Raw genomic sequence first — 27,426 nt, forward strand, 5'->3', positions numbered from 1 at the left:
CAAAGTTTTCTTGGGCAAGGAATACCCAGAGATGGTTTGCCAATTCCTTCCCCTGAAACACAACCTACAGAATCTGGGGTTCATTGGCAATCTCCCATTCAAGTCCCAACCCTGCTTAGCTTCAAAACTTTGAAAGGATCTAGGCCTTCAGAGTATTTGGGCCTTTTCAGGGGTTGTACCAGTGGAAGTATTTTGGGAAGTCATTGCACAAGGAGGCATTCACTCCTTTTCCCAGCTTGTCCAGTTATGAGCTCTTTTCTTTGATTCAAGACTCAAAAATGGCACTACATCTGCCTGCCGTCTAGCTACTGTTACACACCTGGGGGAAAGAACAGCTTTCATCCTCCCACACGTATGCTGTTTCTTCTTCTTTGGTTTCACAGTGACATGCCAAAATGGAACTCCACTCCCTGGTCACTGACTGGTCAGTGTGCTATACACTAGCACTACCCAGGTGCCATTGAACTGTGAACATTAAGCATCCTAGCAGAGATTTCTGTTCCTCAACATTAAAGAAAAAGGATCATACCTTTTGGTCTTTTCTTTTTCTCAACACTGTAAAGTCTAGCTTTGAGGGAAAGCCTTCCAGCTTTGAAAATCTTCCAGTGTTAGAAATCCCATGCCCAGAATGTAGAGATCTGTTCATTCCTCTTTTTTTTTTTCCTCAGGCTGGATCTACAATGCCGTGTAATCCACATTAACAAATCAAATAATGACCATTATCTGCTTTGAACTGGATTATGTGTGTCTACCCTGCCAGATAATCAAATTCAAAGCAAATAATCTGGATTTTATATAGCAGTGTAGAAAGGACTTTAGAGAGAAAGAAATATATATACAAGGTATATATACACTTATAGTTGATGTAATGAATTAAGGATGCAATATAAGAGTATTGAAGGTATTGATGTATTCTAAGAAAATCAATAAAAATATTATTTTTTTTAAAAAAGGGACTTTAGAGAGAACAACCAAAAGGTCTTATGAGAAACATCTGGAATGACATGACTGATAACCTCAGCACTTGTTAATGCAACTCGTATGAATTATGATGTGGCCAAGAGGGGCAGTTCCAAGTTCAGTTCTGAAAGAGAGGTTTAGGTGGAAAGGAAAGATCTTGCACTGACCAGATATAAGGACTATGACTTTTCATTTTGAATAAGGCAATAGGTTTTTCAGAAGTGTTCAGTTTGGGTTTTGTTTTTGCTTTGTTGTGGTTGTTGTTGTTTTCAAGTACCTATATTTGCATAAAATGCATAATAAAATATCTTGGAGATGGGACCCAAGAAAAACCACAAAAGTCATTGATGTTTCATATATACCTTATACACCTTATACATATAGCCTGAATGTAATTTTATACACAATATTTCAAATTATTTTGTACATGAAACAGACAGTGTGTGCACTGAACCATCAAAAAGCAAAGGTGTCACTGCCTCGACCATCCATGTGGACAATTTCAGGTTCTGGAGTATTTTGGTTTTGAGAATTCCAGATAAGGGATGCTCCACCTCTAGTGAATATTTGTTATCATGTTGTATCTTATATTTAAGAGTTTAAGATTTACCTCTAAGATTGTGATACTGATGAGCAGCACTTATAGCCAAGTCCTACCCTGGAACCTGATTAGATGCATGAAATGTTTGGGGCTTTATATATGCATTCAGTTTAATATATAACTACTTCTTTTGTTACAAAAATCCTCACATTGATGTGAAAAAAATAGTTCCATAAATTCGTCTCATAAGTCAGCTTTAACCAAAATTAGGAAGTCAGCTTTAACCAAAATTAGGAAGTGATCTTCAATTGCTTTCCACCTCTGTTTTTGTACACTTCTCCATTTTGTGTTTTATTTAGATGATGCAAACAACAAATAAATCTCCATCCTGACCCTAAACTAAACTTGACCGTTTAGTTACTAAATTATCATGTCACTTACCCACCATATTCTACAGCTACAGTCACCTCTCATAATAACTGCAAAATAGCTCTGTTTATCCAGTTTGTTTTTTTAAAAAACATCAACTCCAACAGTGCTAAGGACAAAGTTTCAGTTGCACACAATTGAATGCTCCCATGGGTCTATAAATCAGGATCTTTCCCATTTGTATATGACTGGGACAAACTGAATTTTCTGCTGCTAGGCATACTTCAGGCCATAGGATCTCCTGAGATTTCACTTTTGCTGAGTCAATTGTGGGAGTTGCCTCTGAATTCAGGCAATCCCCAAGGCAGAAAGTCAAGTTCCTCAACAACAGATGTTGATCTGAAAATAGAGAAATGGACTGTGGAGGAAGCCTGTCACTTGCCTCATATTTGCATAGCGGCCGTGAAATATATAACAGTTCAATTCCATTGAGTTATTCTATAGAGTGAGTGTTGAGTGAAGGAGGCATACCTCACTGTATTTTCTTTTGGCCACATTTGAAAGATGTTGCGTATTTCTCTATTTCTGCTCTTTGCTTTCAATGCAGCTCTGAGCCTAAGAATCTGCTCTTTCAATGTGAGGTCATTCGGAGAAGCTAAAAGAACAAGACCAGAAATCATGGATGTCATTGTAGAGGTATGTTGTTCACTCTCTGGAATTACACAAATACTCAGATGAATGCTAGGTCTTTTTATCTAACTCATCTTTCAGATTATATTATTTTTACAGTATGGAGTTCCAAGTTAGTGCATGGTTGACACTAATACATCTGGTGTGTTTCTAATGGTGTAAAATTCAATTTGCAGTTCTATAGTTGGTAAGATTTATGTATTCATTATGCAGATATACATGAAAGAGTATTGTTCTCAGTTTTATTACTGGCATTCTTGATTTGGTTCCATTATTCCAGTTACGTATTTGGTTTGGTTGAGGAGAAATTATCATAAGAGAAGATGCAGGGAAAGGTGATTGTATGATAACATGTCCTCCCAGGAGACAACTGATTTAAGCCCTTTGGAACATGTGATACGCATAAGCAAGAATGTATATCATCTTCATACTGCAGTGAGCTCAGTTCCATTTCAGGCTTCTAAGGCAGAGCTTTCCAAACTGTGCGTCAAGACACACTACTGAGTCACCTGTAGTCCATAGGCATGTCACATGAGAAATGCTCCCTCCGCCACCACCCAAAAGGCTGGTGTAGACACTTTTAGAATTTGCAAAATTTTGTTGATTGAGTTGCAGTAAATGCCACTAAAATGGCTAAGTTTCTAATTAAGACAAGAAAATCCATTAACAATTATGTTTGTGATGAACCACATTGAGCAGCTATAGAGGAAACTACATAAGAATGAACTGTAGTACATTATTATTATTATTATTATTATTATTATTTCAGACTTTTATATCCAGTCCTATCTCAACCTCCGCAGAGGGACTCAGGACAGCTAACAAATTGGTACCCCATGGCGCCCACATCAGAAACATATATATACAATTTAACAGCAATATAATAATAACAGTATTAAACAATATAAAACAGTATAAAAACAATCAAGCAGTCAGCGGTCACCAGTTTATCATCCAAGGGGCAGTCAATCAGTTCTATATACGTCATCACATCAGCAAGTCTGCCAAATCTTCAAAAGCCTAATCTACAAAAGCCTGATCCCATAGCCAGGATTTTACTTGTTTCCGAAAAGTCAAGAGGGATGCATAAGTGTAAAGGAAAGAAAATTCCAAACCTAATTTATACGGTAATGTTTATATGAAACACTAGCTGTGCCCTGCCACGCGTTGCTGTGGCCTATAGTAAAACTTTTCAAAGTAGAGGTAGGTATCTGGAGTGTTATGAAAGAGAGGTACCTACCTATTCCTTCCCCCTTTTTCTCCCCCTTTCTCTCCTTTCTTCCTTCTCTACCTCTTTCTTTCTTTTTTTCCTTCTTTCGCTCCTTGGTTTCATCCTTCTCTCTTTCCTTCATTCCCTCCCCCTTTCTTCCTTTGCCTCCTTTCTTCCCTCCATGTTTCCTTCCTTCTTTCACTTTTTATTTTCTTTTCTCCTTCCTTCTTTACCTCTTTCCTGCCTTTCCTTCCTTTTATTTTTCTTTCCTTTCTACTTTCTCTTTTTCCTTCCTTCGATACCTCTTTCTTTCCTGCCTTCCCTCCTTCCTTTCTTCCTTCCCAATGCTTACCCAACCCTTCTCGTGCTTTCTGTTGGGTCATGGGAGTCCTGTGTGCCACGTTTGGTTTTTTTCCATCGTTGCTGGAATTCAGAATGCTTTGATTACAGGTAAACTATAAATCCCAGCAGCTACAACGGAGGGGGGTGGGTGGAGGAGGAGTGCAGGGGCGGGGCGTCGGTGGGTGTGGGCGGGGCTTGGGCGGAGGGGGTGGGAGGAGGAGTGCAGGGGCGGGGCGTCGGTGGGTGTGGGCGGGGCTTGGGCGGAGGGGGTGGGAGGAGGAGTGCAGGGGCGGGGCGTCGGTGGGTGTGGGCGGGGCTTGGGCGGAGGGGGTGGGAGGAGGAGTGCAGGGGCGGGGCGTCGGTGGGTGTGGGCGGGGCTTGGGCGGAGGGGGTGGGAGGAGGAGTGCAGGGGCGGGGCGTCGGTGGGTGTGGGCGGGGCTTGGGCGGAGGGGGTGGGAGGAGGAGTGCAGGGGCGGGGCGTCGGTGGGTGTGGGCGGGGCTTGGGCGGAGGGGGTGGGAGGAGGAGTGCAGGGGCGGGGCGTCGGTGGGTGTGGGCGGGGCTTGGGCGGAGGGGGTGGGAGGAGGAGTGCAGGGGCGGGGCGTCGGTGGGTGTGGGCGGGGCTTGGGCGGAGGGGGTGGGAGGAGGAGTGCAGGGGCGGGGCGTTGGTGGGTGTGGGCGGGGCTTGGGCGGAGGTGGTGGGAGGAGGAGGAGTGCAGGGGCCGGGCGTCAGTGGGTGTGGGCGGGGCTTGGGCGGAGGGGGGTGGGAGGAGGAGGAGTGCAGGGGCGGGGCGTCGGTGGGTGTGGGCGGGGCTTGGGTGGAGGGGGGTGGGAGGAGGAGGAGTGCAGGGGCGGGGCGTCGGTGGGTGTGGGCGGGGCTTGGGTGGAGGGGGGTGGGAGGAGGAGGAGTGCAGGGGCGGGGCGTCGGTGGGTGTGGGCGGGGCTTGGGCGGAGGGGGGTGGGAGGAGGAGGAGTGCAGGGGCGGGGCGTCGGTGGGTGTGGGCGGGGCTTGGGTGGAGGGGGGTGGGAGGAGGAGGAGTGCAGGGGCGGGGCGTCGGTGGGTGTGGGCGGGGCTTGGGTGGAGGGGGGTGGGAGGAGGAGGAGTGCAGGGGCGGGGCGTCGGTGGGTGTGGGCGGGGCTTGGGTGGAGGGGGGTGGGAGGAGGAGGAGTGCAGGGGCGGGGCGTCGGTGGGTGTGGGCAGGGCTTGGGCGGAGGGGGGGTGGGAGGAGGAGGAGTGCAGGGGCGGGGCATCGGTGGGTGTGGGCGGGGCTTCGGCGGAGGGGGGTGGGAGGAGGAGGAGTGCAGGGGCGGGGCGTCGGTGGGTGTGGGTGGGGCTTCGGCAGAGTGGGGTGGGAGGAGGAGGAGTGCAGGCAGCATGGGCAGGGTAAGATGAAGGAGGGGGCGGAGAGATGGTTTCGACAGGGCAGGAAGCGGCGTGGCGGGGCTTGGACTGGGGGAAGAGGGTGGCAGGGTTAGAAAGGGGCGAGGCTTGGCAGCGGCGTGGGTGGGCTTAGCAGGGGGAGGGGGGAAGTTGCGTGGTGCATGTGTGGGCGAGAAGGGGGCGGGGCGAAGTTGGATGTCGGTGAACTACAACTCCCATACTCAAGGTCACGGAGGGAAGGGGTGGGGCGAAGGGAGGGGGCGGGTCTTTCCGGAGGGGGTGGAAGGAGGAAGGAGTGAGTCAGGGAGGGAAGGGGTGGGGCGAACGGAGGGGCGTGTCTTCAAAGTCTCCCCCTCCCTTCACCCCACCCCTTCCCTCTGTGACTCATTCCTTCCCTCCTCCCTCCCTCTCTGGTTACACGCCCCCTCCCTTCGCTCCACCCCCTCCTTCATCTTACCCCTCCCACGCTGCCTCCAAGCGCCGCTGCCTCGCCGCGCCGCATCCCCACCGGCGTGTCTTTCCGGAGGGGGAGGGAGGGAGGGAGGAGGGAAGGAGTGAGTCAGGGAGGGAAGGGGTGGGGCGAAGGGAGGAGGCGTGTCTTTCCGGTGGGGATGCGGCGCGGCGAGGCTTGGAGGCAGCGTGGGAGGGGTAAGATGAAGGAGGGGGTGGAGGGAAGGGGGCGGGGGGAAGTTGCGTTGTTTGTGTGTGTGTGGGCGGCGACATGTTCGTGCTGGGCGGGGCGAGGGAAGTGCTGAGGGCGCATTGGCCGTTCAGCCATGTGTGCGCGCGAGCTGGAGACTTTGCTCCAGTGCGCATGCTCAGTTGTTTTGCCACTTTGTGAGTGTGTTGTTGTGTTGTTTGTAATTGTGAGTGGATTAGTTTGTACCGAGTGGGTTGTCCTAGGGCCATGGCAATTTTGGTGCAGTTTCGTTGGGGGGGTTTAGAGTTTACCTGTCCGGTATAACCAACCTAACAGATTTATATATATAGATATATATTATACATCATTAAATATGTATGTATGTATATATATTAGGCCTGTCGGTTTTAGTTCGTTAATTCGTTTTTTCGTAATTTATTCGTTATTTTTAGCATATCTGACGCGATTTCAAAACATATTTTCAAACCCGGAAGGGTTTAAAAATATCGAAACAGCAGCCCCATTTTTTTTACGAGCTTCAGCTCGTCTCGTTAATGGGATGGAGGCTGTTGTGCTGCTGGTGCCTGGGAGCCAATCCGGCGCTCCCAAGCACCCCAGCAGTAAATGGGGCGGGCGGCGCGAAGGGGCGGCGCGAGCAACACAGCTGGGAGGAGGAGGAGGAGGAGGAGGGCGCAGCAGCCGGAGCGGATCGGATGGCGCGCACGCTCCTGCGCCCTCCTCCTCCTCCTCCTCCTCCCAGCTGTGTTGCAGGAAGTGTCAGGAGGAGGGCGCAGGAGCGCGCGCGCCATCCGATCGGCTCCGGCTGCTGCGCCCTCCTCCTCCTCCTCCTCCTCCTGACACTTCCTGCAACACAGCTGGGAGGAGGAGGAGGAGGAGGAGGGCGCAGGAGCGCGCGCGCCATCCGATCGGCTCCTGCTGCTGCGCCCTCCTCCTCCTCCTCCTCCTCCTCCTCCCAGCTGTGTTGCAGGAAGTGCCAGGAGGAGGAGGAGGAGGAGGGCGCAGGAGCGCGCGCGCCATCCGATCGGCTCCGGCTGCTGCGCCCTCCTCCTCCTCCTCCTCCTCCTCCCAGCTGTGTTGCAGGAAGTGCCAGGAGGAGGAGGAGGAGGGCGCAGCAGCCGGAGCCGATCGGATGGCGCTCTTGCTGTGAGTTTTCAGGCTCTTCTTTTGCTGTGAGTTTTCAGGGCTGTATGTATGACCATGTTCCAGAAGCATTCTCTCCTGACATTTTGCCCACATCTATGGCAGGCATCCTCAGAGGTCTGTTGGAAACTAGGCAAATGGAGTTTCAGTTTATCTGCTACTGCACCATTAGCTTCCACTTCCCAATAATTCCTCTCACTCCCTTTCCTCCCTAGCAACCCAAACAGCGCCTTAGAACTACGTTTCCCATGATGCTTTAGGGCACCGCTTGAGTAGCTCAGTGGAAAAGAGGCTGGGTTGTCTCTGGTGCCTCGGAGCTGCCTTTTTAGCCTCCCCGTGCCCCTTGGAACTACGTTTCCCACAAGGCACCGCTCCAACAATTCTCTGGAGGGAGGGGCGGGGGACGGGGGAGGGAATGGCTAAGATGGCGGCCGGTCTGAGGGGCTGTGTTGGGAGTCGGGGGCGTCGCGGCGGTCGGCGGCGCTGCTGAGGGGCAAGCAGCGCTCAGAGCAGCCGGCTAGCCATGTTCCAGAAGCATTCTCTCCTGACATTTTGCCCACATCTATGGCAGGCATCCTCAGAGGTCTGTTGGAAACTAGGCAAATGGAGTTTCAGTTTATCTATTAGGCCTGTTTGATCAAGAAAAAATTTGTTTCTAAAATGTTTTGTAAATATTTACGAAATTTCGTAAATAACAAAACATTTTTTTGGAAAGTTTTGTAAATATTTTAAATATCGAAACAAAAAAACACCCCAATTACAAATCGATTTTAGAAACAAATTTTTTCTTGATCAAACAGGCCTAATATATATATAGAGAGAGAGGGGGGGGGGTCTATGAATCTCTTATAAGGGGTTAGTTAAACAGAATTACTGTGTTGTGGGGGAAGCCGCTGGTGACACTTTCACCCTGGTTGGGGGAAGGACCTCTGCCGGAACTTACACAACATTGTCTGATGGCCGGCATGAGGCTCCATCCAGAAGACAGGGTGAAAACATCATAGGACACTTTTTTAGGTGAGTGTGATGAGATCGTAAGTGTCTGTTCAGATGTAGGGGTCAGAATAAGGCTATACTACTAGCTAAATAGGTACTGAATAAAAACATTAATTTATTCCATGTGGAGTTTTCAACTAAGCTTTTCAATTCCCAATATGGCTCTAAATTGCAATAAAACTCTCAGGTGTCTAAAATATGTTATTTCACTTTGAAACCAGAGGAACATCGTGTGTTCAAACAGGAATTCCTCAGCAAGATGAAGTGGATGAGGGATTAGAGGACATCTATAAGGATTATCCCAGGAAGGATCACACTGGTGTGCCACCAATTATAAAGCTATATCACACTAAGGGAGGAAGGAAGGTCGAGGAGTAGAGAAGATTTTAAATAATTTGAATTTATCAGACCGGGAAAGATATAACTATGTATAGCTATATTTGAATGACATCTAAACTGAGAAGTTTTGTAACAGTTTCTTCAATTGGGGTATGCTGCCACCTTTTCTTAGTATTCAGGCTGAGTTATATGTGTGGAGAGGATACTTAGTAACACCCTTCTGTGTTACTATAGTGTTTATTTTCCTCAGAGGGTTTAAATACCAATGACGTTCACACACAGGCTGTTGTAATGTGTTAACTATAACAAAACGTTTCTTTAACAGGCTTAAAATCTTCTGGTACAAATACATAATGGTTTCTGTAAGTGAATGGCACAAAAGCTTTTGGTTACGTTTGATGTACAATTCTTAGATGGGTACTGGGTTCAAATCTAGAGTTAACAAACAGGAGATTATCTCAGGAAACTAATCTCTGATGATAATTCCAAACCAAATTCCCACTTTCTGGATTCTAGCCAAACAACCTTGGGACTAGCCTTCCACAGAAATAAAAGAAACAGACCATAAGCAAGGTCCTGTTCCCACTGTCAGTATTCCTGGCTAATTCCTCTAGCCCTTGAATACTACAAAAGATTAACCCAATTCTCCTATCTATCCAACTGTGAACACCAACCGACTACCTAACTCCCAACTGACAAATCCCAACTGCCAAAGCTCAAGCCTCAAATTCAAAAAGTACACTTTTTTCCTCTATTTGAATATTAGTCTCCGCCCCCTATTCTTAACCAATCCTGGCCATCTACTCTTTGCTTACTGTACTAGGACACGCCCCCTCTGAGAAAACCTGACCTAAGATGGTGTCTCCCTGTTTCCCTATCCTAAGATGGCCGCCAGGGCTTCGCTAGGCCCACATTCTAACTGTTCAGGTCGACAGGCTTCGCTAGGCCCACATTCTAACTGTTCAGGTCGACAGGCTTCGCTAGGCCACATTCTGGCTGCTAAAGGTAAGGGTTCTTCACAACATCCAGCCCCAAACAAGTCATCCAGGAATACCTGGCCGCTCTAAACAAGTTCAAGTCCCCAGGGCCAGATCAACTACACCCAAGAGTATTGAAGGAATTAGCGGAAGTTATCTTGGAACCATTGGCAATCATCTTTGAGAGTTCTTGGAGAACGGGAGAAGTTCCAGCAGATTAGAGGAGGGCCAATGTGGTCCCAATCTTCAAGAAGGGAAAAAAGGACGACCCAAACAACTACCGTCCGGTCAGCCTCACATCAATACCAGGCAAGATTCTGGAAAAGATTGTTAAGGAAGTGGTCTGCAAACACTTAGATACTAATGCAGTCATAGCTAATAGTCAACATGGATTTATCAAAAACAAGTCATGCCAGACTAATCTGATCTCTTTTACAAGCTGGATAGATGTGGGGAATGCTATGGATGTAGCGTACCTGGATTTCAGTAAGGCCTTTGACAAGGTCCCCCATGACCTTCTGGCAAAGGTCAAATGTGAGCTAGACAAAACTACGGTTAGGTGGATCTGTAATTGGTTAAGCAAACGAATGCAGAAGGTACTCACCGATGCTTTCTCTTCATCCTGAAAAGAGAAAAGAGAAGAGCAGACAAGCATGCATCACCAGTCATTCCTGGTAAAGCCTTTGACAATACATTCCTGGTATAGATCCATAAATGTTCTTAGCTGTCTTGAGTCCTCACAGTGAGAAAGGCAGGGTATAAAAAAGTAATAATAATAATAATAATATCTGGAATCATCAAAAAAGTGGAATCTGGTGAAAGAAATGCATTTGGGGGAGGGGGGGACCTTCAAATAGCCTCTAGAAGGTCCATCATATTTTTATTATGTCAAGCTTACCTGTCCTGCTTGTTTCATTTCACATACACATATTGTTGGTTTTGGATAAAATGTTCATTGAAATATGTTTGCCTGCTCCTTTTGCCCCAGTACCATTTTTTAAAAAATGCTCAAGAATACATCAATTCCATTAATGACAACCAGATTTTACCTGTAATTTTTCATTTCAGTAGAACTCAATCACACAAGCATGTTTAAAATGAGCAACATAAATTTGAATGATTAGGACCTGGAGTGAGCTCCGTTTTTTTCAAAAGTTCATCATACCCATGGAACGAAATGTCACAGGCAAAGGGAAAAGTTAACCTATCATGGGCTATTTTGCCTTCTCCTCCATAAGGACTACTGGAATCAATCTAAATGAAGGCAGAGGAAATATAGAAAGATGGTCACAGTATGTCTTTAATGTCTTTCTCTGGCCTGTCAAATGATATTAAAAACATATAAATTGGCATAATAAATACTTGTTCAGTTTGGAAGACAGAAGTAATTAATAGACTTTCCAAATCCTTTCATTGGGGAAAAACAAGGCTCTGCATTAAGGAAACTTTCTAAAATTATATTTGAAAAGCAACAATAGCAACTGCATGTTTGTCCTGTCATTTGTCCCATTCTGGAGGAAAAAGAGGAAAAGGGAGGACAATAATGAGGAGGAGGTAAAACATTTTTAAAGTGCAAAACTGCACTGGGAATTGGGAGAGAAGACTTCTTTGTGGTCTCACAACTGGCTAATCTGTTGTTTTCACAGCTAGCTTCCACTTCACCCTTGTAGAACAGGTCTGTTAACATGTTATGATTATAGATAAAGAGATGAATGTTTATAATGAAATATGAGAGTGCTTTCCCAATGTTACTCTCAGAATGTTATTCCTGCCCTCATTCCGATACAGGGCCCACGTTAAAGTTTCTGAATGAAAGGCCAGGATTCAAAAACCTATAATTTCTCATACATATAAAAATTCTGAAGCTGACAAATCCTATTCATGTCATTCAACTCTTCTCATGCCTTCCAGCCCTTTTAAATCTATTAAATATGACATCTTTCAAGACACTGTTTATTTACTCCTGTAGATTATTTCTCGCTGCGACATCATGCTACTGATGGAAATAAAGGATAACAGAAACCGATTATGTCCCTTTCTGTTGGAGAAACTAAATGGGTAAGGTACAGAAGTGAATAATATTTAAACATGCAGTATCAGGCAGAGGCCAAACACCCTTGGTGAGGATATATTTCTCATAGTCGTCACTCCACTTGCTTAGTAATCTAGCAGTTGCCACAACTACCATATATCCTCGAATATAAGATGAGTTTTTCAGCCCCCTTTTTAGGCTGAAAAAGCCTCCCTTGGCTTTTACTTGAGTCAAAGTTATTTTTTATTTTACTGGATTATTATTATTATTTTATTACATTTATTGTTTTACTCTTATTATTATTATTATTAAATTTACATTGCTTTACTCGATTTATTATTATTACATTTATTATTTTACTGGGTTATTATTATTACATTTATTATTTTACTCTATTATTATTGGAAGGATGTGCAAGCACATTTACATTGAAGAAGGTTAGAATAATGGTTTAACTGTCAGAGTTGGACAGTGTTAACTTAAATTACAGTTTTACATAAATGTTAAAAAACATTTAACCTACTGATGCCTCAATTAATGTAATTTTATTGGAATCTATTTTTATTTTTATTTTGAAATTTGCCGGTAGTTGCTACATTTCCCACCTTCAGCTTATACTTGAGTCAATACATTGTCCCAGTTTTTTGTGGTAAAATTAGGTGCTCTGGCTTATATCCGGGTTGGCTTATACTCAAGTATATATGGTATATTGCCTCCCTTTGGGGCCTCTTAGATAAAGGCAGATTGTAAAGGAACTCTGGATAACCACTCTGCCTGCTTCATCCCCCTTCAATTGAACTCCGGTTGTCCTGTGGTTCTCTTCACCCTGGGAAATCATAAGTTTGATCAGTCAGTCATAAGTTTGATCAGTCAATCATAAGTTTGAGAAAGCAGTCAAGAGACACAGGATCAAGGAAAGAAAAATAAGACATCTTTTCATGTGGGAAGGAACAAGGGCTATTTATTTATCTATTTACTATATTTATAGCCCGCCTTTCAGGACCCCAAGGGGCTTTGCTCCCTGAACAAAAACTCTGTCACCCAAAATTAAATTCTCCTTCAGTCTCCAGATTTCTAGCTTTGCAGAGTGATTCACTGAATATGGTTCACACCTAGAATTCTTTAATTTGCTTTATTCATATTCTCTTTTCCACCCCTTTTCTTTGAGTGCTTCAACTATTTCTAAATACTCAACTGAAGTTTTAAGTTACTGCAATGCTAGAAATGTAGGGACTGAAGTGAAATTTCCTTGGGGGAAGACATGGGGGGGGGGGGGAGGAGAGATTTTTATTTGTGAAGGAATGGGCATTCCTCCTATAGGTACGCATTCATTTTACTCAAAATAAGAAAGTTACATTTTACTAATCTGAGCATCATTCAGCTTGGAGTGTCATCTATTTATTTATTTATTTATTTGCTATACTTGTATACCGCCGTTTCTCAGCCTAGCCGGCGACTCAACGCGGTTTACAACAACTTATAACAAACAACAGTATACAGTTTAAAACATAAAAACACAATCCACAATACATATATCAATAAACAATCCAATTCATCTCTTGACTACTACAGTTTTATGTTATAAAAAGATTAAACAATAGCTTACTTCATGCCAACAACAGAAATTAACAAAAATGTCCCTAACATGTCTTAATTACACAGTCACTCTACTATCCATGCTAGGATGTATGCATTTGGGGCCAAGTTCATCTGCTCCAATCTTCCTGGAGTCTTGATATCCAACAAGCCTCAACCAATTCCCCCCTCTGCCTTTCCTCTCTCTTCCAAGGGTTTACAAGAACAATGAAAGATGGACATTCTGGTTTTTACTGGAATGCTGTTTTACTTTTAAAAATTCTCAATCAGAAGGTTTCAGACCACTCCTCAGTTTAGAAGGTCTCATTGTGCAAAAGGTCTTCTGCCAACCTTGTCAGAAGCTTGCCCACCAACTCACCATATTGATTATTTGTTGTCTTGGTATACTTAGTCAAATTGACCACTTTGGAAGGTTGTTATACACCAATGGTTCCCAACCTTTTTTGACCGGGGACCACTTGACCAGGGACCACTCTCCAACATTAGTACCAAAAGGGTTACAAATAAGATTTGGTTTGGTTATTTGGGGTACTGATTCAGAAAATTGCATTGGATAGACCACATCAGCTCTAGTTTCCAATACAGAACATATGTAGTCGCCATCTGCTTGTCCACAGAAAACCATATTTAATAAGCCTCGGCACTATAAGAAGGTTTCGTGAGACCAGTCACTCTCATTGCAACAATGTAGTAAAAGTGAGACTGAAGAGTATATTTTAGTTCTTGCGTACCACTGGTGGTCCATAGACCACAGGTTGGGAACCGCTGTTATACACAATAAGGAAGACAACAAGATGAGAGATAATGGCAGAATGGTGTTATCACAGAGGCTGTAGTCCCAAACATCTGGCAGGGGCCAGGTTGCCTACAGCTGGAATAATACACCCCGCACCTCAAATAACTAACCACTGAGACATTCCTCCAGATGTTAGAGCCAGGACCACAGAGCACTGCTTTATTTTTTCTGCCTCTTAAATACAGATAAAGAGATATGAGACAGAGATAGACATGAATAAAAAACAGATGTGTCGACTAAAATCAGTTTTATTTTCCACATTAGACATTCGCAAGAACAATACCGTTATGTGGCCAGTGGAAGACTAGGGAGAAAGAGCTATAAAGAGCAATATGCTTTTTTCTACAGGTAAGTAAATTCCCTGATTATATGAGCATTTAGAACAATTCCAGAAGATAAGTTAGCATGGCCTGTAGTATGCATGGATTATTTACATTTTTCATTCCTTATGGACAAAGACATATTTTATACACAAGCTTTATACACCTTCTGAAGGTGCTGCATAAATAAGACATAACAGCCATAAGACACTGATCACAGACATCTGGTCTGCCAGATAACAGGGTTTGACTTTGAAGCCTGGACTTTATGAACCTCTTGTGAACTATGAAATAGTTTATATAACATGAGCCACATAGTTTATATAACACGAGCCACTTTCTTGACCATTAAGCATTTCTACTTGTGGTCTATCTCTCAAGGACTGATATCAGATAAGCAGTGTAATTCTTTGCAAGGATTCACTCAGGGCCTTTCTACACGTGACCTAAAATCTGAGAGAAACTGGGATAAAAGGGGAGGTGGCTAGATGACGCTAAATCACACAATCAGCTAAAAATTCAGGTGAGACATATATTCTCTTAGGGCCCTTCTACATGGTAAAAATCACAGGAAGAACTGGGTTATTTTAACTCAGTTCCTCCCAAGGTTTTGTCCCCACATCCTCCCACAACCCTGGGTTTTCCTTCAGGAGTAGCTAGATGCATTCAGCACCCACACTAACCTCCCAATCCCCCCCAGATAATTTTCCCACTGGGCCTACTGGCATTGCAAGTCCCTCTGCAGAGTACTCCTGACATGTGAAAATGATTTCCCTCCCCCACCATCTCCTGAAGAGCCATTTTCACACATCGGGATTACTCTGCAGAGGGTCCTGCGCTGGCAGCAGGCCCTTCAAGTAAGGTTTTTTGGGGGAGAAATGGGAGACTAGAGTGGAGAGGGTGAGTGTGGTCCCTCTCCTTCAGGCTCCAGGAGCCCAAAGAATTGAGATGGCTGTGGGGATTGACCCCCAGGACTTCAGAATAACACTTCTTTTAGACTCTCCTGGGATGAACTGAACTCTCACCTTTTACCACTCTAGTGGGAGAAGGGAATGATTCCTTTTTTATATCAATATTGTACCTTATCTTTTATCAAAAAAGGAAGAATGCCTTTTTAAGTGCCTGGTTAGGAAAATGGCAGCAGCATCCATGGGCAGCAAGCCTCCCCAGGCACAACAGGCATTATGCACACATCATATCAAAACCCACAACTTTAACCTAAAAAGCTGCCCTCAACTTATACATGAGGGCAACTTATACACGAGTTTAAATGGCAGTAACCTTTTACAGCAATTGATATTACAAAGATTGATAGTTTGCTTCCTGTGCTTCTCTCCAAAGACAGTAAAAATACTTATGTGCATGATAGGTTTATTACATATTGCTTAGACCAAAAGACTAGTGTTAGTCATTTGACCTTTTTTCTTTTTCAAGGAAAAAGTGGAAAGGGGGGAAAAACCCCTCTTGTAACAAGAAGGCTTCTACATCTTGTGGGGCCATTAAAATGTGGCATTTTGTTACATTCCAAATTGCCCTACTACTGTCTTGCACTGTCTTCATTTGACAAAGCACTTGATTTTCTAGCATTTCTCAAATGTAATTGCCTCCTAGGATTATAGATTCTGTTGCTGTGTTTTAAACATAACACCGAACACATAAAAAGAAGCTATCATGATTCAGACCCAGGTTATAGCTGGAACAGATTTTCACCGCATTGACACAGCATGCCAGAGGTTGGCTGGAGCTTTTAGGTCATTAGCAAAACCTCAATTACTCATCCAGAAAGTCAGACTAATAAATTCATTTTGTGTTCTTGTCATTGATGTTTTTTAATTGTGGATATTTTTTTAAAAAAAAACTTTATTTATATTTTGCCCTCTCTCCCCAAGGAGATTCAGAGCTGATTTTAACTGTTAGCAGCCTTTAGAATTGTCTCCTTTAAACAAAAAAGTGGCCTGTATTCATAAATTGACAAAACTAAGTGCTCCATACTTCACCTAACAAATTTCCTATATGTTAAATTATATTACAGGCCACAAATGGTGTCTGTGAAACAAACCTATCAGTATCCAGATCTGCAACCTGGCAATGAAGACGCACTTTCCAGGGAGCCTTTTGTTGTCTGGTTCTCTTCTCCAAACACTGGTTAGTTGTTTGGTTATGTATGTATGTTTACAGCTCTTTACCACCATGATTAGAGGACCGCAGCTTGGTTGAGTCTGAGTTGATGTTTTTATATGTGCATGTGTTTTATTTTACTGTATTTTACATTGTGCTCATTCTTATGTTTTGTTTTTAGGCACTTTGTGACATCTGTAAGCCGCCTTAGAGATGGTGGCAGGATATATTATTATTATTATTATTATTATTATTATTATTATTATTATGCTGCTTTTATATTCCAGTGGCATTCAAGAAACTCAAGGCAGCATTCAGGATCTTTCCTCCCATTTTTGTTCTCTAAAGACTTTATACCACACTCCCCCACCTTTCTAAACACTTAGACTCCATTGAAGGTACAATTTATGACAGAGCCCTTCCCACGACACAGGGGAACATCCTGTCAGCTCTGTCATGTTTCATTAGGGAAACATCTGAAACATGTGAAAAAAAGGAGGGGGAGAAGACGGTCAGAGATCGTCTTCTGGACTCAGGAACTGGGATATAACTCGAGAAAACACACAAAAACACATGAGATAGAAGCTGTCAAATCTGCCCAGGTTGTCAAATTTGCCCAGGTTGTATCACTTCAGTGACAGGGACCTGTGGGCAGTCCCCTATGAAGCATAGCTCTCCCAAAATCCTGCTTCATGACCCTGGCATATTTTTTAATTAATGTAATCATTCCAAACACTGGCGTTTCAAAATATCTTTGTTTTAGCTTCTTGGACTTCTGCAATGGAGAGTACTGAGAAGCCTGGAATCCCCAGAATGCTGTCTTTTAAAATCTTTATAGGCTAAAGCCAGCACTTTGAATTGTGTCCATTGTAATTCATTCAGTCCAAGTATTGCAATGTTTATACCTTCCATTTTTCTTTTACAATATCTAGCTTCCACAGATTCGTGCTTCTCACATTCCGTATTCCTATGACATGCGTTGTATAGCTTTGGACTTTCCTTTTCCCTCTGAGCACATCAACAAACAAATGTCCTTTTGGCTTGAGCCCAGATGCATCATTTGTCACAGTGCTACTCATAGTTGTCCTCTGCTATTCCCCAATACCTCATTATATCCCTTCAAACCTGGTAGTGTCATCTTCTTAATACTATTTCTTGTTTGATTTTGCATTGTGTCATCTTAGGGTTTTTATGGTAAAATATATTCACAAAGGGCTTACTGTGCTTCCTTCTGTGCAGTGCTAAGAAGTGTTTGATACGGTGCCATTTTGCTGTGCGTACGAATTGGTCTTTTATAGCCGTACCTGGTGCCCACTGCATTTATATCTACTTTTAACAACTGTGGAAACTAAATGAGGCTTTGGCCCTGAGTGTGTGGCCAGCTAGGAATTATATATGAGATACTAAAATGAAAGAACTGTAGATGATGATGATGATGATGATGATGATGATGATGATTAACGTAATTGTGTCTAGGAGTTTAGATACACCCTAACAGTCACAAAGATAAAATGAGTTGTTAAGCTCACTGTAGTTCTAGTAATCAAATTGCTATAACCACCTAAATATAATGTAAGACACACAGAGAGGAGGTCTTTCATGGTCTTCAGATATTTAAAGAGAATTTAACACATTTTTCTGTTTCTGAAAAATTCTGGTCTGTAATGCTTGAACAAGATTAGGTGCCATGTGTGTATAAGGGAAGTAATCCAAATATCCACAGTATCTAATGGTTGTATGCAAACATACAGAAGCAAAACAGAATTCCTGTGATTGGCTTTTCCTTGCTCCTGTATCCCACTGTGGGCTGCTGTGCCTTCCCTACAGCAATTCCTCTGCATTGAAAGACTCTCCCAAAGGCCACTTGAGTTGCCCGGGAAGCTGTCACAGGACAGGGAAACTGGAAGAAATCAGCAAGTCTGCTTTGCAACAATAGTGGGCTTATTACATGTTTCGGTTTCTCTGATCTTTATAGGATGGTGATATAATTGTCATTAATCTTCAACAAATATATTTATTTCTTAAGTGGCCCGGGAATTTGTGATCATCCCGCTGCACACAACACCTGAAATGGCTGTGCAGGAAATTGATGAGCTTTATGATGTTTACCTGGATATAAAACAGCACTGGGTGTCTGAGGTTAGTCACTGTTACTCTGGCATGATTTCACTATATCAAGGTTTTCACTATATCAACTTTCATCAAAGCACACAAGGTTCCTGTCCTGAAATTTGTAATATCACTTCAGAACGAAAGGTCTAATTCGGGAGTTTGCAACTCCAGAAGGTCTGAGGGCTATTTTTTCTGCCCTGGGATCCTTGGTGAAATGTTGTGGCATGGCCTTCCAAAAATACCAAAAGGAAATGGAAAAAATATTCTTCTCTAATTTTTGAAATTGAGAATTTTCAATACTAATAACTACAGGGAAGACCTAAAGGCGGGATTACCAGTCCTGCAGGCTTAAAGGGGCTTTTCCAATTTGCATGAGCAATAGCACTATCTTTCAACTTTAACTTCCAGGTTTCATCCAATGATATCCTAGGATTTGCAGTTCAGAGAAGTCACTTAGAATTCACATCCAGAATGCTTGGAGTCAAACCAAATTATAGATTCCAGGATTTACTGAATGCAGCCTAAGCAATTAACGTGGAATTATAGTGCTATAGTTGTACAGTCTTTTGGTGGGATGAAAAAACATGGCCCAAGGGGTGTGAAGGGGTCAAAACTGGGGACTCACATGTGGGCTCAGGGCTGCATTTTTGCCACAGTTGCTCTTGTTTTTTCAGTCCATCTATCTTTCCCATTCACCTCCTCCACACAGACACACACCTATTCACCTTCTTCTATTTTAATTTGCTGCTGTTCCTTATAGATATCTGTCAATACTGTATGCAGGTAATTGGGACTGGGAAGGTGAAGGAAAGTCATCCATTTGTGAGCCAGTCTGTGTAGTGTGCACACTCGCTCATATGAGGAGTAGCCATTGTTCTGAAACTCAGCCAGGCCCTCTTGTTCATCCTCTTAAACATCTCTAATGACATTAAACATTAAAAGTAAGATGTTGTTACATTTCTGTGCTGCTCCTTTCTTTTCAAGATTGTCTCATAATCTCACTGTTTAGAATTTCATCTTCTTGGGAGACTTTAATGCTGGCTGTGGCTATGTTGCAAGGAAGCACTGGAAGGACATCAGGCTCAGAAATCACAATGAATTTATCTGGCTGATTGATGACCAAACTGACACAACTGTGAAGGCAAGCACCCACTGCCCCTATGACAGGTAAAACCTCACTTTGGAGCTCACCTATCAGTATTGCACTCAGAGCCCTTCCAGACAGGCCCTATATCCCAGGATCTGATCCCAGGTTTTCTGCCAGAAAATCTGGAATAAACAGAAAACCTGGGATCAGATTCTGGGATATAGGGTCTGTCTGGAAGGGTCCTCTGTTGTTGCTGCTGTTTGCCATTAAGCAAATGCAGACCTATGAATGAGGTCAGCAGCAGTCCAACTCATGTCTTGCAGACTCAGGACCATGGCTTGTTTGAATGGGTTTATCCACCTGAAATGCAGTCTCCTTTTCTTACTGCCTTCTACTTTTCCCAGCATTTCATCTTTTTGAGTGAGTCATATTGTCTACAAAGTACAATAGCCTCAGTTTAGTCATTTTGGCTTCTACGAAAAATCCTCAATTGCACTCAATGAGTCTGTACTATACAGAGCCTGATACCTACAATGTCTGGTGTTTTCTTGTCAATAATAATAATAATAATAATAATAACTTTATTTTTATACCCTGCCACCATCTCCCCAAGGGGATTTGGGGCAGCTTACGAAAGGACAAGCCCAAATACAGAGAAAAACAATCAAATAAAACATAACACGATAACAAACATAATCATAAAACAATCTTATAATAATAATATAATAATAATAATAAACTGTATTTATACCCTGACACTATCTCCACAAAGGGGGTTCGGGGCGGCTAACATGAGGCCAAGCCCGAAAATAATACAGCAAAGTTAAACATAAAATAACAGAAAAATTACATCACAACAAAATACATAAAATAGCAAAATAAAATAAAGAGTGCAAAACATCATAATAAAAATCAAATACAAAGGGCAAGCCAAATGTGTAGGATAAAATGTTAAAATGTTATGGCTGAGATAACAAAGACGCTGGGTTTAGGTACAAGTAAGTGCAAAGCTTCCTAAATGGGACCAATGGAAAGTGCAAGGTTAAAATAATTAAGGAATAGGAATATCCTTAGTGTCATAATAAACCGATAGGAGGGCCATAATAAATTACAAGACTTAGAATAGGATCGAAATGAGTCTCCATTGAAAAACTGCCTAATTGAAAGCACAATGGAACATCCAGGTTTTTAATTCCCTCCGGAAGGTGGACAAAGTAGGAGCCTGTCTAATCTCCATGGGGAGGGAATTCCAAAGCTAGGGGGGCACCACCGAGAAGGCCCTCTCCCTTGTTCCCACCATCAAAGCAACCACTCGCTTCAGAACCTTGGCCAGAAAGGGGAGATTTGATATTGGCTAATAGTTGTTCAGACTCTCGGGATCAAGAGAATTTCAAGTTTCTTTAAGCAACATGGAAGTTGTCTTTGTTATGACCACAGGGAAAATCAACATTTACCTAAGGCACAGTGAAGATTGCATGACCCTCAAGAGACTGCATTTATTTATTTATATCAAATATTTGTACCCCGTCCTTCTCTACCCCCGAAGAGGGACTCAGGACGGCTTACAGCTGGCAACAATTCGATGCCCCATATACACAACAGATAAAACAACAGTTACATAATAAGTAAACAATAAGTTAGATTAAAACCATTTAAAATCATCCAAGTTCAACAATCAACAACTTAATCCAAAGCCAATCCACAGTCCGTTTTCCATTGCATTTTTCATTGCATGGCAAATGCCCATCATCTTCACCAGTCCACTATTGGGGGGCCTCACAGTTCCCAGCCCTAGCCAAAGGTTATGTTGACCTTTTCTGTATTATGTACTAGATCTTTTACTGTGGGAGCAACTGGGCAGCATCACAGCCTACTATTAAACTACAGATTGTAGCATGCGTGGAGTGGAACAAGTTAGCCCATGAGACTCTATGAAGTGATACTGTGTCAGAAAAAAAACAGAAAAAGAAACATGGGCAACTAACCTGCTTACTGCACCTTATACAGCTATATAGCAATGCAGCAACAGCCTTTGCAACCAACCATTGCAAGACTATGCATTGTCAACTGGGCCTTTATAAGCACTCCCTCACACAGAAAACTATTTGGAGGTCATGGAGTCTGCCAGGATAATCACCTGAGCAGAATGATCAACATGAATCAATTCCCTCCGATGGCCCAACTCATCTCCTTCTGCCCATTCTTTTGCCCTTGCCAGAATTGACTCTCTTAAACCTATTTCTGACACAGCTGGCAAGCGAGAGTTATGTCTCATATGAATGTCCTCCTGAGTCAGAATAACGCTTTCTTTCCCAACAGTGTGCCTCAGATGCTGCCAGAATGATTAGTGATCTCTCATCATAAGAATCCTAGCACAGTCCTGCAATGATCGACAATAGCAAAACCCAAAAAAAAATCACCTGGGGAAGTTCTCCTCCAAGTGATCTTTGCACTAAAATGTCACATTCACAGGATTCCCATAATCCAGAACTTTCCATGGCAGTCTTCAATGGTATAACATACATCTACCTGAAAAACAAAGGACTGATCTCAAAGGATGTACAGCTTGCATTGGTTGCTCTTATGGCCCTTAAAGTCAATTCTGACTTAGGACAAGCCTATCCTAAGGTGGTGGGTTAAACCCTTGTGCCAGCAGGACTGAAGACTGACAGGTTGGAGGTTCGAATCCAGAGAGAGTGTGTATGAGCTCCTTTTGTAAGCTCCAGCTCTCCATACAAGGACATGAGAGAAACCTCCCACAAGGATGGTAAAACATCAAAACATCAGGGCATCCCCTGGGCAATGTCCTTGCAGATGGCCAATTCTCTCACACCAGAAGTGACTTGCAGTTTCTCAAGTTACTCTTGACACGAAAAAAATCCTAAGGTTTTCTTGGCAAGATTTGTTCTGAAGAAATTTGCCATTGCCTTCTTTTGAGGCTGATCTACCTCAAATCACCATGGCTGGTGGGTTCCGATCTCACAAAAGCTAGATCTATCTAGGACATTTAGAAATATTGGGGAGTGAAGAAAGTATAGAGACACGTAACCACAATTGTACAAGTAATGATGACCCACTAGGTAACAATACCAGTAGAAATGGACCATTAGGATTCCCTGATGAAGCCCCTCTTTGTGTGGCCTATTCTGCTACTTCCTCATCTATATGATGTTGATGTTAAGCTTGACTCCATTTCCTCTTACGCCATTTTCGCTCTCACTTTCACATAGCTGGTGGGAGCTGATTCAATCATGTAATCCAGCTAGTTCATACTGCTTTGCCTGAACAAGTGAAATAGTTAACAGTCATGTTTGCTGACTAGTAAGACAAGCCTTGTGCAGAAGCAGAGGGAGGCAGTGTTGTGTGAATTGCAATAGCCTAGTCAGAACATCAGTTTCAGATTGTGATTCCATCTTTGTGCTAACCTGAGCCACCACTGTAACCTGTCTGAGTTTTCTTTCTGACCTTAACAGACTTCTTCCATTACTGCACAGATGGCTAATACACAGCGGTCTTGTTTTCACCTATTATTATAGGATTGTGCTCCATGGAGATAAGCTCATAAACGCTGCCGTGCCAAACTCAGCAAATATCTTTGATTTCCAGAGTGTCTTTGCAATGACTGAAGCACAGGTTTGTAACAGATGGTTGGATTTTCTTATTCTTTCCTGATTTCAGTCTACATCTGCCAGCCTTTGAGTCCACAGCTGTGCTGTAGCTGAACTCGGGAAGCAGAATGAGGTGTAGAATGAGATATAGGTTTAGATTCTTCAACCAGGAAAAAACAAGAAGAGCCAGGAATATTAGGGGTAGGGGAACAGGATCCAAGAATACAGTTGTGGGGGGGGGGGCATTATTCCAGATTCCTTCTGGCATTCAGAGCTCATCGAAGATGAGGGCCATGTGTATGACGCCTTGGCAGAAGGTACCCATCAAGATTGGAAGTTAAAGATAATGAGCAGTTGCAGCAACCAAAAATGACAAAGACTCTCTAAAATTTGACTTTGTCCCCTTCCTCCTTCCTTGCAGTAACCCTGTGTGTGCGCATGCCATCAAGTCACGTGGTTTGCCAAAGTATAACTGGACTAAATGACAATGCCTTATGTTGCTTCTGGAGGCTTCCAGCCTATCATTCCCTCACACAGGGGAGGATCCTACACTATGGTTGGAAACAATTCAGTCTATTGGGGACATCCTGAATTGGTGGGAACAGTGACCCATGTGTCAATTGGTACATCCAAGTCTTATCTATCCATGGTCCAGATCAGGATACATGATCATGAACTAGATAAGAATTTCAGCAATGTTAGGATTTATTCTAAGCAAAATTCACACATGGTGGGTTTTTACAGAAAAAACAGCAGTATTAGTCACTTAATTACTGTAAGTGTACTTACCTAAGCAACTTCACCTCACCTGCCTATCTCAAACCTTATAGAAATGTCATCCAACTATGTTCCAATCACCATGCTATGCTCTCTTTTGTTATATATTCCCCTATGTAGCTCACACAGAAGTACAGCTCACATAGTTTAGTGGTAGATCCAAAATGCAGTTGGAGGTCCAGGAGAGCAATGGCTCTTCCTTTCTCCTGGCCTCCCAGCTGCAATCGGAAGGTGGTCCCAGTGCTCCCAGCTTCTCAGTCATTAATTCGCTGTGGGGGTATGGTGACTGCAGTTGTGCCAAGGAAGGTGGGCATTGTACAAGAGGGTAGTGAGTTCCTTCTTCTGAAATGTTTACTAAAATGCCTATTTTGTCTTATAATTAAGGATTATGCTGGTGTATCTCACCCATAGGATCCCAGCCTTAGGCAACAGGTGTTATCAGGCAGAAGTGACAACCCTTCCCTCCAATCCCTCTTGAATTTCCCAGCCATTTCCATCTTTTGGATATTGGAACTGTATGAAACATGGCTAGTCTTGTACAATTCCCTTATCCAGAATTGTGAAATCTGAAATACTCCAAATTTGTCTACATAGGTAACTGGGATAATGACACTTTTGTTTTCTGAAAATCCGATGTACACAAACGTTTTTTGGTCACAAAATTATTTTAAAATATTGAATATAAAATTACTTTCAGGCATCGTGCATAAGGCATATATGAAACATCAATTAATGTCATGTTTAGATTTGAGTTCAATCTCCAAGATATTGAATTATGTATATGCAAAAACAGATATTCCAAATTCCCAAAAAATCTAAAATCCAAAATCGTTCAGGCTTCAAACATTTAATATAAGGGATACTCTGCCTATATCTCATAAAGGAGCTGGTTGCCTTTGGGAGTGGTGGTGCTTCCTTCCCAGTATTTAAGCAAGGTTGAATTGCAATTCATTAGCTTTTACATGTGAAGGGCTAACATCTTGCTGTTGCCCTCAGGCAATCTTGGGGCAACTTCCATAATAGTTATGTTATCTTTGATTTAGAAGCAGGCCTGTAGCCGGGGGCGGGAGGGGGGGTGTTCAACCCCCCTCCCCCTGAAATTTTTCAGGTTAAAAAAAAACCTGGTTTACTCATGAATTTTAACTGGTTAACCAAATCCCCATGTCTAAGTCTATGAGACGCAAAAAATTAAGAGTCCCTCCAGAACTGCAAGCACAATCTCAAGCAAATATTGACAATTTATTCACACTGTCATTACTTGCAGCAATAGCCGATGTAGCGAAGCAACCAAGTTGCGGGGGGAGGGGGTTGAATGCTCTCATTAAGGAGGCCAGACTTGGTGGAGGTGGTTGACAGGGGGCGGAGCTGCAGGCTATTGTGCTCTTTGCTTCAGCGTGAGCTAGGAGGCAGGTTTCAACACACACACACCCCTCTCAAAATTTTCAACCCTCCCCGAATTTTTTTTCTGGCCATGGCCCTGTTTAGAAGACACCAAGACCTGGCAGAGACTGGTCTCTGAATGCTATCATGTCATAGCAAATGGCAACTATTCTACACAGAACTGAGTTCATGTCTAACACTTGTGTAATGTATTGGAACAAGTACATGATGTCCAATTACACCATGCCTTCTGTGACATTCTTTCACAGGCTTTAGCTGTAAGCGATCACTTCCCAGTAGAGTTCCAGCTGAGGACCACCAGATCCTCCCCAAGAAGGAAGGCAAGGAATTCAAGGCATCACAGAAATCATAGATATCGTAATGCACAACATGTCCAGTAGACAACCAATCTACAAAGAGAAAAATCTTAAAATATATATTCCCAGGAAAAGAGCAAGATTCATATTTTTAAAAATTAATGTTCATCTCCTTCATCATGAGATACACCTCAAAAAGCAAAATGAAATATTTGTGTTGTTCAAAATTAGCTTAAATAAAATAAAGAAATTAAAATAAACTTTGCTAAAAACTAAAACGCAGTGAGACAGTCTGAATGCCTTCATAGTACATACATCAATTCTGAGTTCTTCGTTTATTGTTCATTTAGCTCTTTCAGCCAAAATAAAAGTTAACTGCCAAGAACTAAGAACAGGTATGTACAAATGTGACAGCGCGAGTGGCGCCACCTATGTATAGAACTGTTAGTTGTAAGATTTAAACTGTTGTATCATGCTTAATCCTGCCCCTTTTTACCCTGCTTATGTATAGTTGTATGGATTGGTTGCTTGTAGCTGTCAATCAGTACTGTTTGGCTCCACCTCTTCCTGCAACAGGGGAGAGCTTCCTTTTTCTTCTTCATTCTGCCATCAGAGTTCATGCCACATGGACGTAAGTAAAAGACTTGATTCTAAAGGACCCTGATTTAAATTACCTCTTAGCAACAGTTCTGAGGTTTTTTACCCTTGGGACTCATGCTTTATGTCCAGATCGTCCTGGATAACATTGAGGAGATCCCAAGTGCCTTCAAGCCGGTTCTTTTGGCACCAAGGGAAGATCCTGAGTCTTCAAAACATAGGCCATCTGAACTGGGGTTGTGGTTTGCTCTGGCATTCACAGCCATTGAGGAAAGAGGAAACTTGGTGAGGCTTCTCAGCTTCAAATCCCTTGGACCCAGGACTAATTGAGACTGTATCCTATGTTTTCCTTCACCCCTCTAAAGTTTTCCAGCTCATTGCTTTGAAGAAATGACTTTGTGATAAATAAAACTTATCTTGAGCTATTTACAGTGTTTTGTGTTTTTGGGAGTTCCAGTTTCCTATAGGAGGGTAAGAAGCAATCCCTTGGGGGAAAGGTGCCATGTCCATCCCTCCTTCATTAAGACTAATAGCCCCCAAGCGCGATGGCACAACAAATGCTCCCTTTTGTCAATATTCTCATCCAAATCTTATAGACCTACATAGCTTCCTCTTTGAAGTCAGAAACGTGTAGTTCAGTGATTCTCAACCTGTGGTTCCCCAGGTGTTTTGGCCTGCAACTCCCAAAAATCCAATCCAGTTTACCAGCTGTTAGGATTTCTGGGAGTTGAAGGCCAAAACATCTGGGGACCCACAGGTTGAGAACTACTGGTGCAGTTGATTTGAGCAAGACACCAAAATAAAATCCATAGAGCTGGGTGAAGAAGTGATCACCTAATCCCACCTAGATTCGGATTTCAGGAAATATATATATATATAGCAAACAAAAAAACTCAGTCTGGGTGCACTATGATGCACATATCAAGTCCCTCAAACAATTCTACAAAATGGGTGATATTTGCCCTTTTACTAAGGTGTCTTGGTGAAAGGGGGAAATAAACATGAAAGATGATCACAGTTGAAAATGTGCAGGTGCAATTAGGCCTGGGATGCTAAGGGAGATTTCTTCTCACAGCTTGCTC

General features: G+C 43.0%; 1 protein-coding gene across 1 annotated transcript; it reads left to right on the forward strand.

Annotated features, from left to right (window-relative positions):
- Nucleotides 1–2,255: 2,255 nt before the first annotated feature.
- Nucleotides 2,256–26,771, forward strand: DNASE1L3 (deoxyribonuclease 1L3). The gene is made up of 8 exons (XM_060761007.2): nt 2,256–2,566; nt 11,574–11,662; nt 14,293–14,376; nt 16,381–16,493; nt 18,493–18,605; nt 19,588–19,745; nt 23,202–23,298; nt 25,700–26,771. Exons 1-8 carry the CDS (start codon nt 2,435–2,437, stop codon nt 25,829–25,831), a joined length of 918 nt encoding a protein of 305 aa, XP_060616990.2. The 5' UTR covers nt 2,256–2,434; the 3' UTR covers nt 25,832–26,771.
- Nucleotides 26,772–27,426: the final 655 nt, after the last annotated feature.

The sequence above is a fragment of the Anolis sagrei genome, chromosome 2 (assembly GCF_037176765.1).
Source record: "Anolis sagrei isolate rAnoSag1 chromosome 2, rAnoSag1.mat, whole genome shotgun sequence".
Taxonomy (NCBI): domain Eukaryota; kingdom Metazoa; phylum Chordata; class Lepidosauria; order Squamata; family Dactyloidae; genus Anolis; species Anolis sagrei.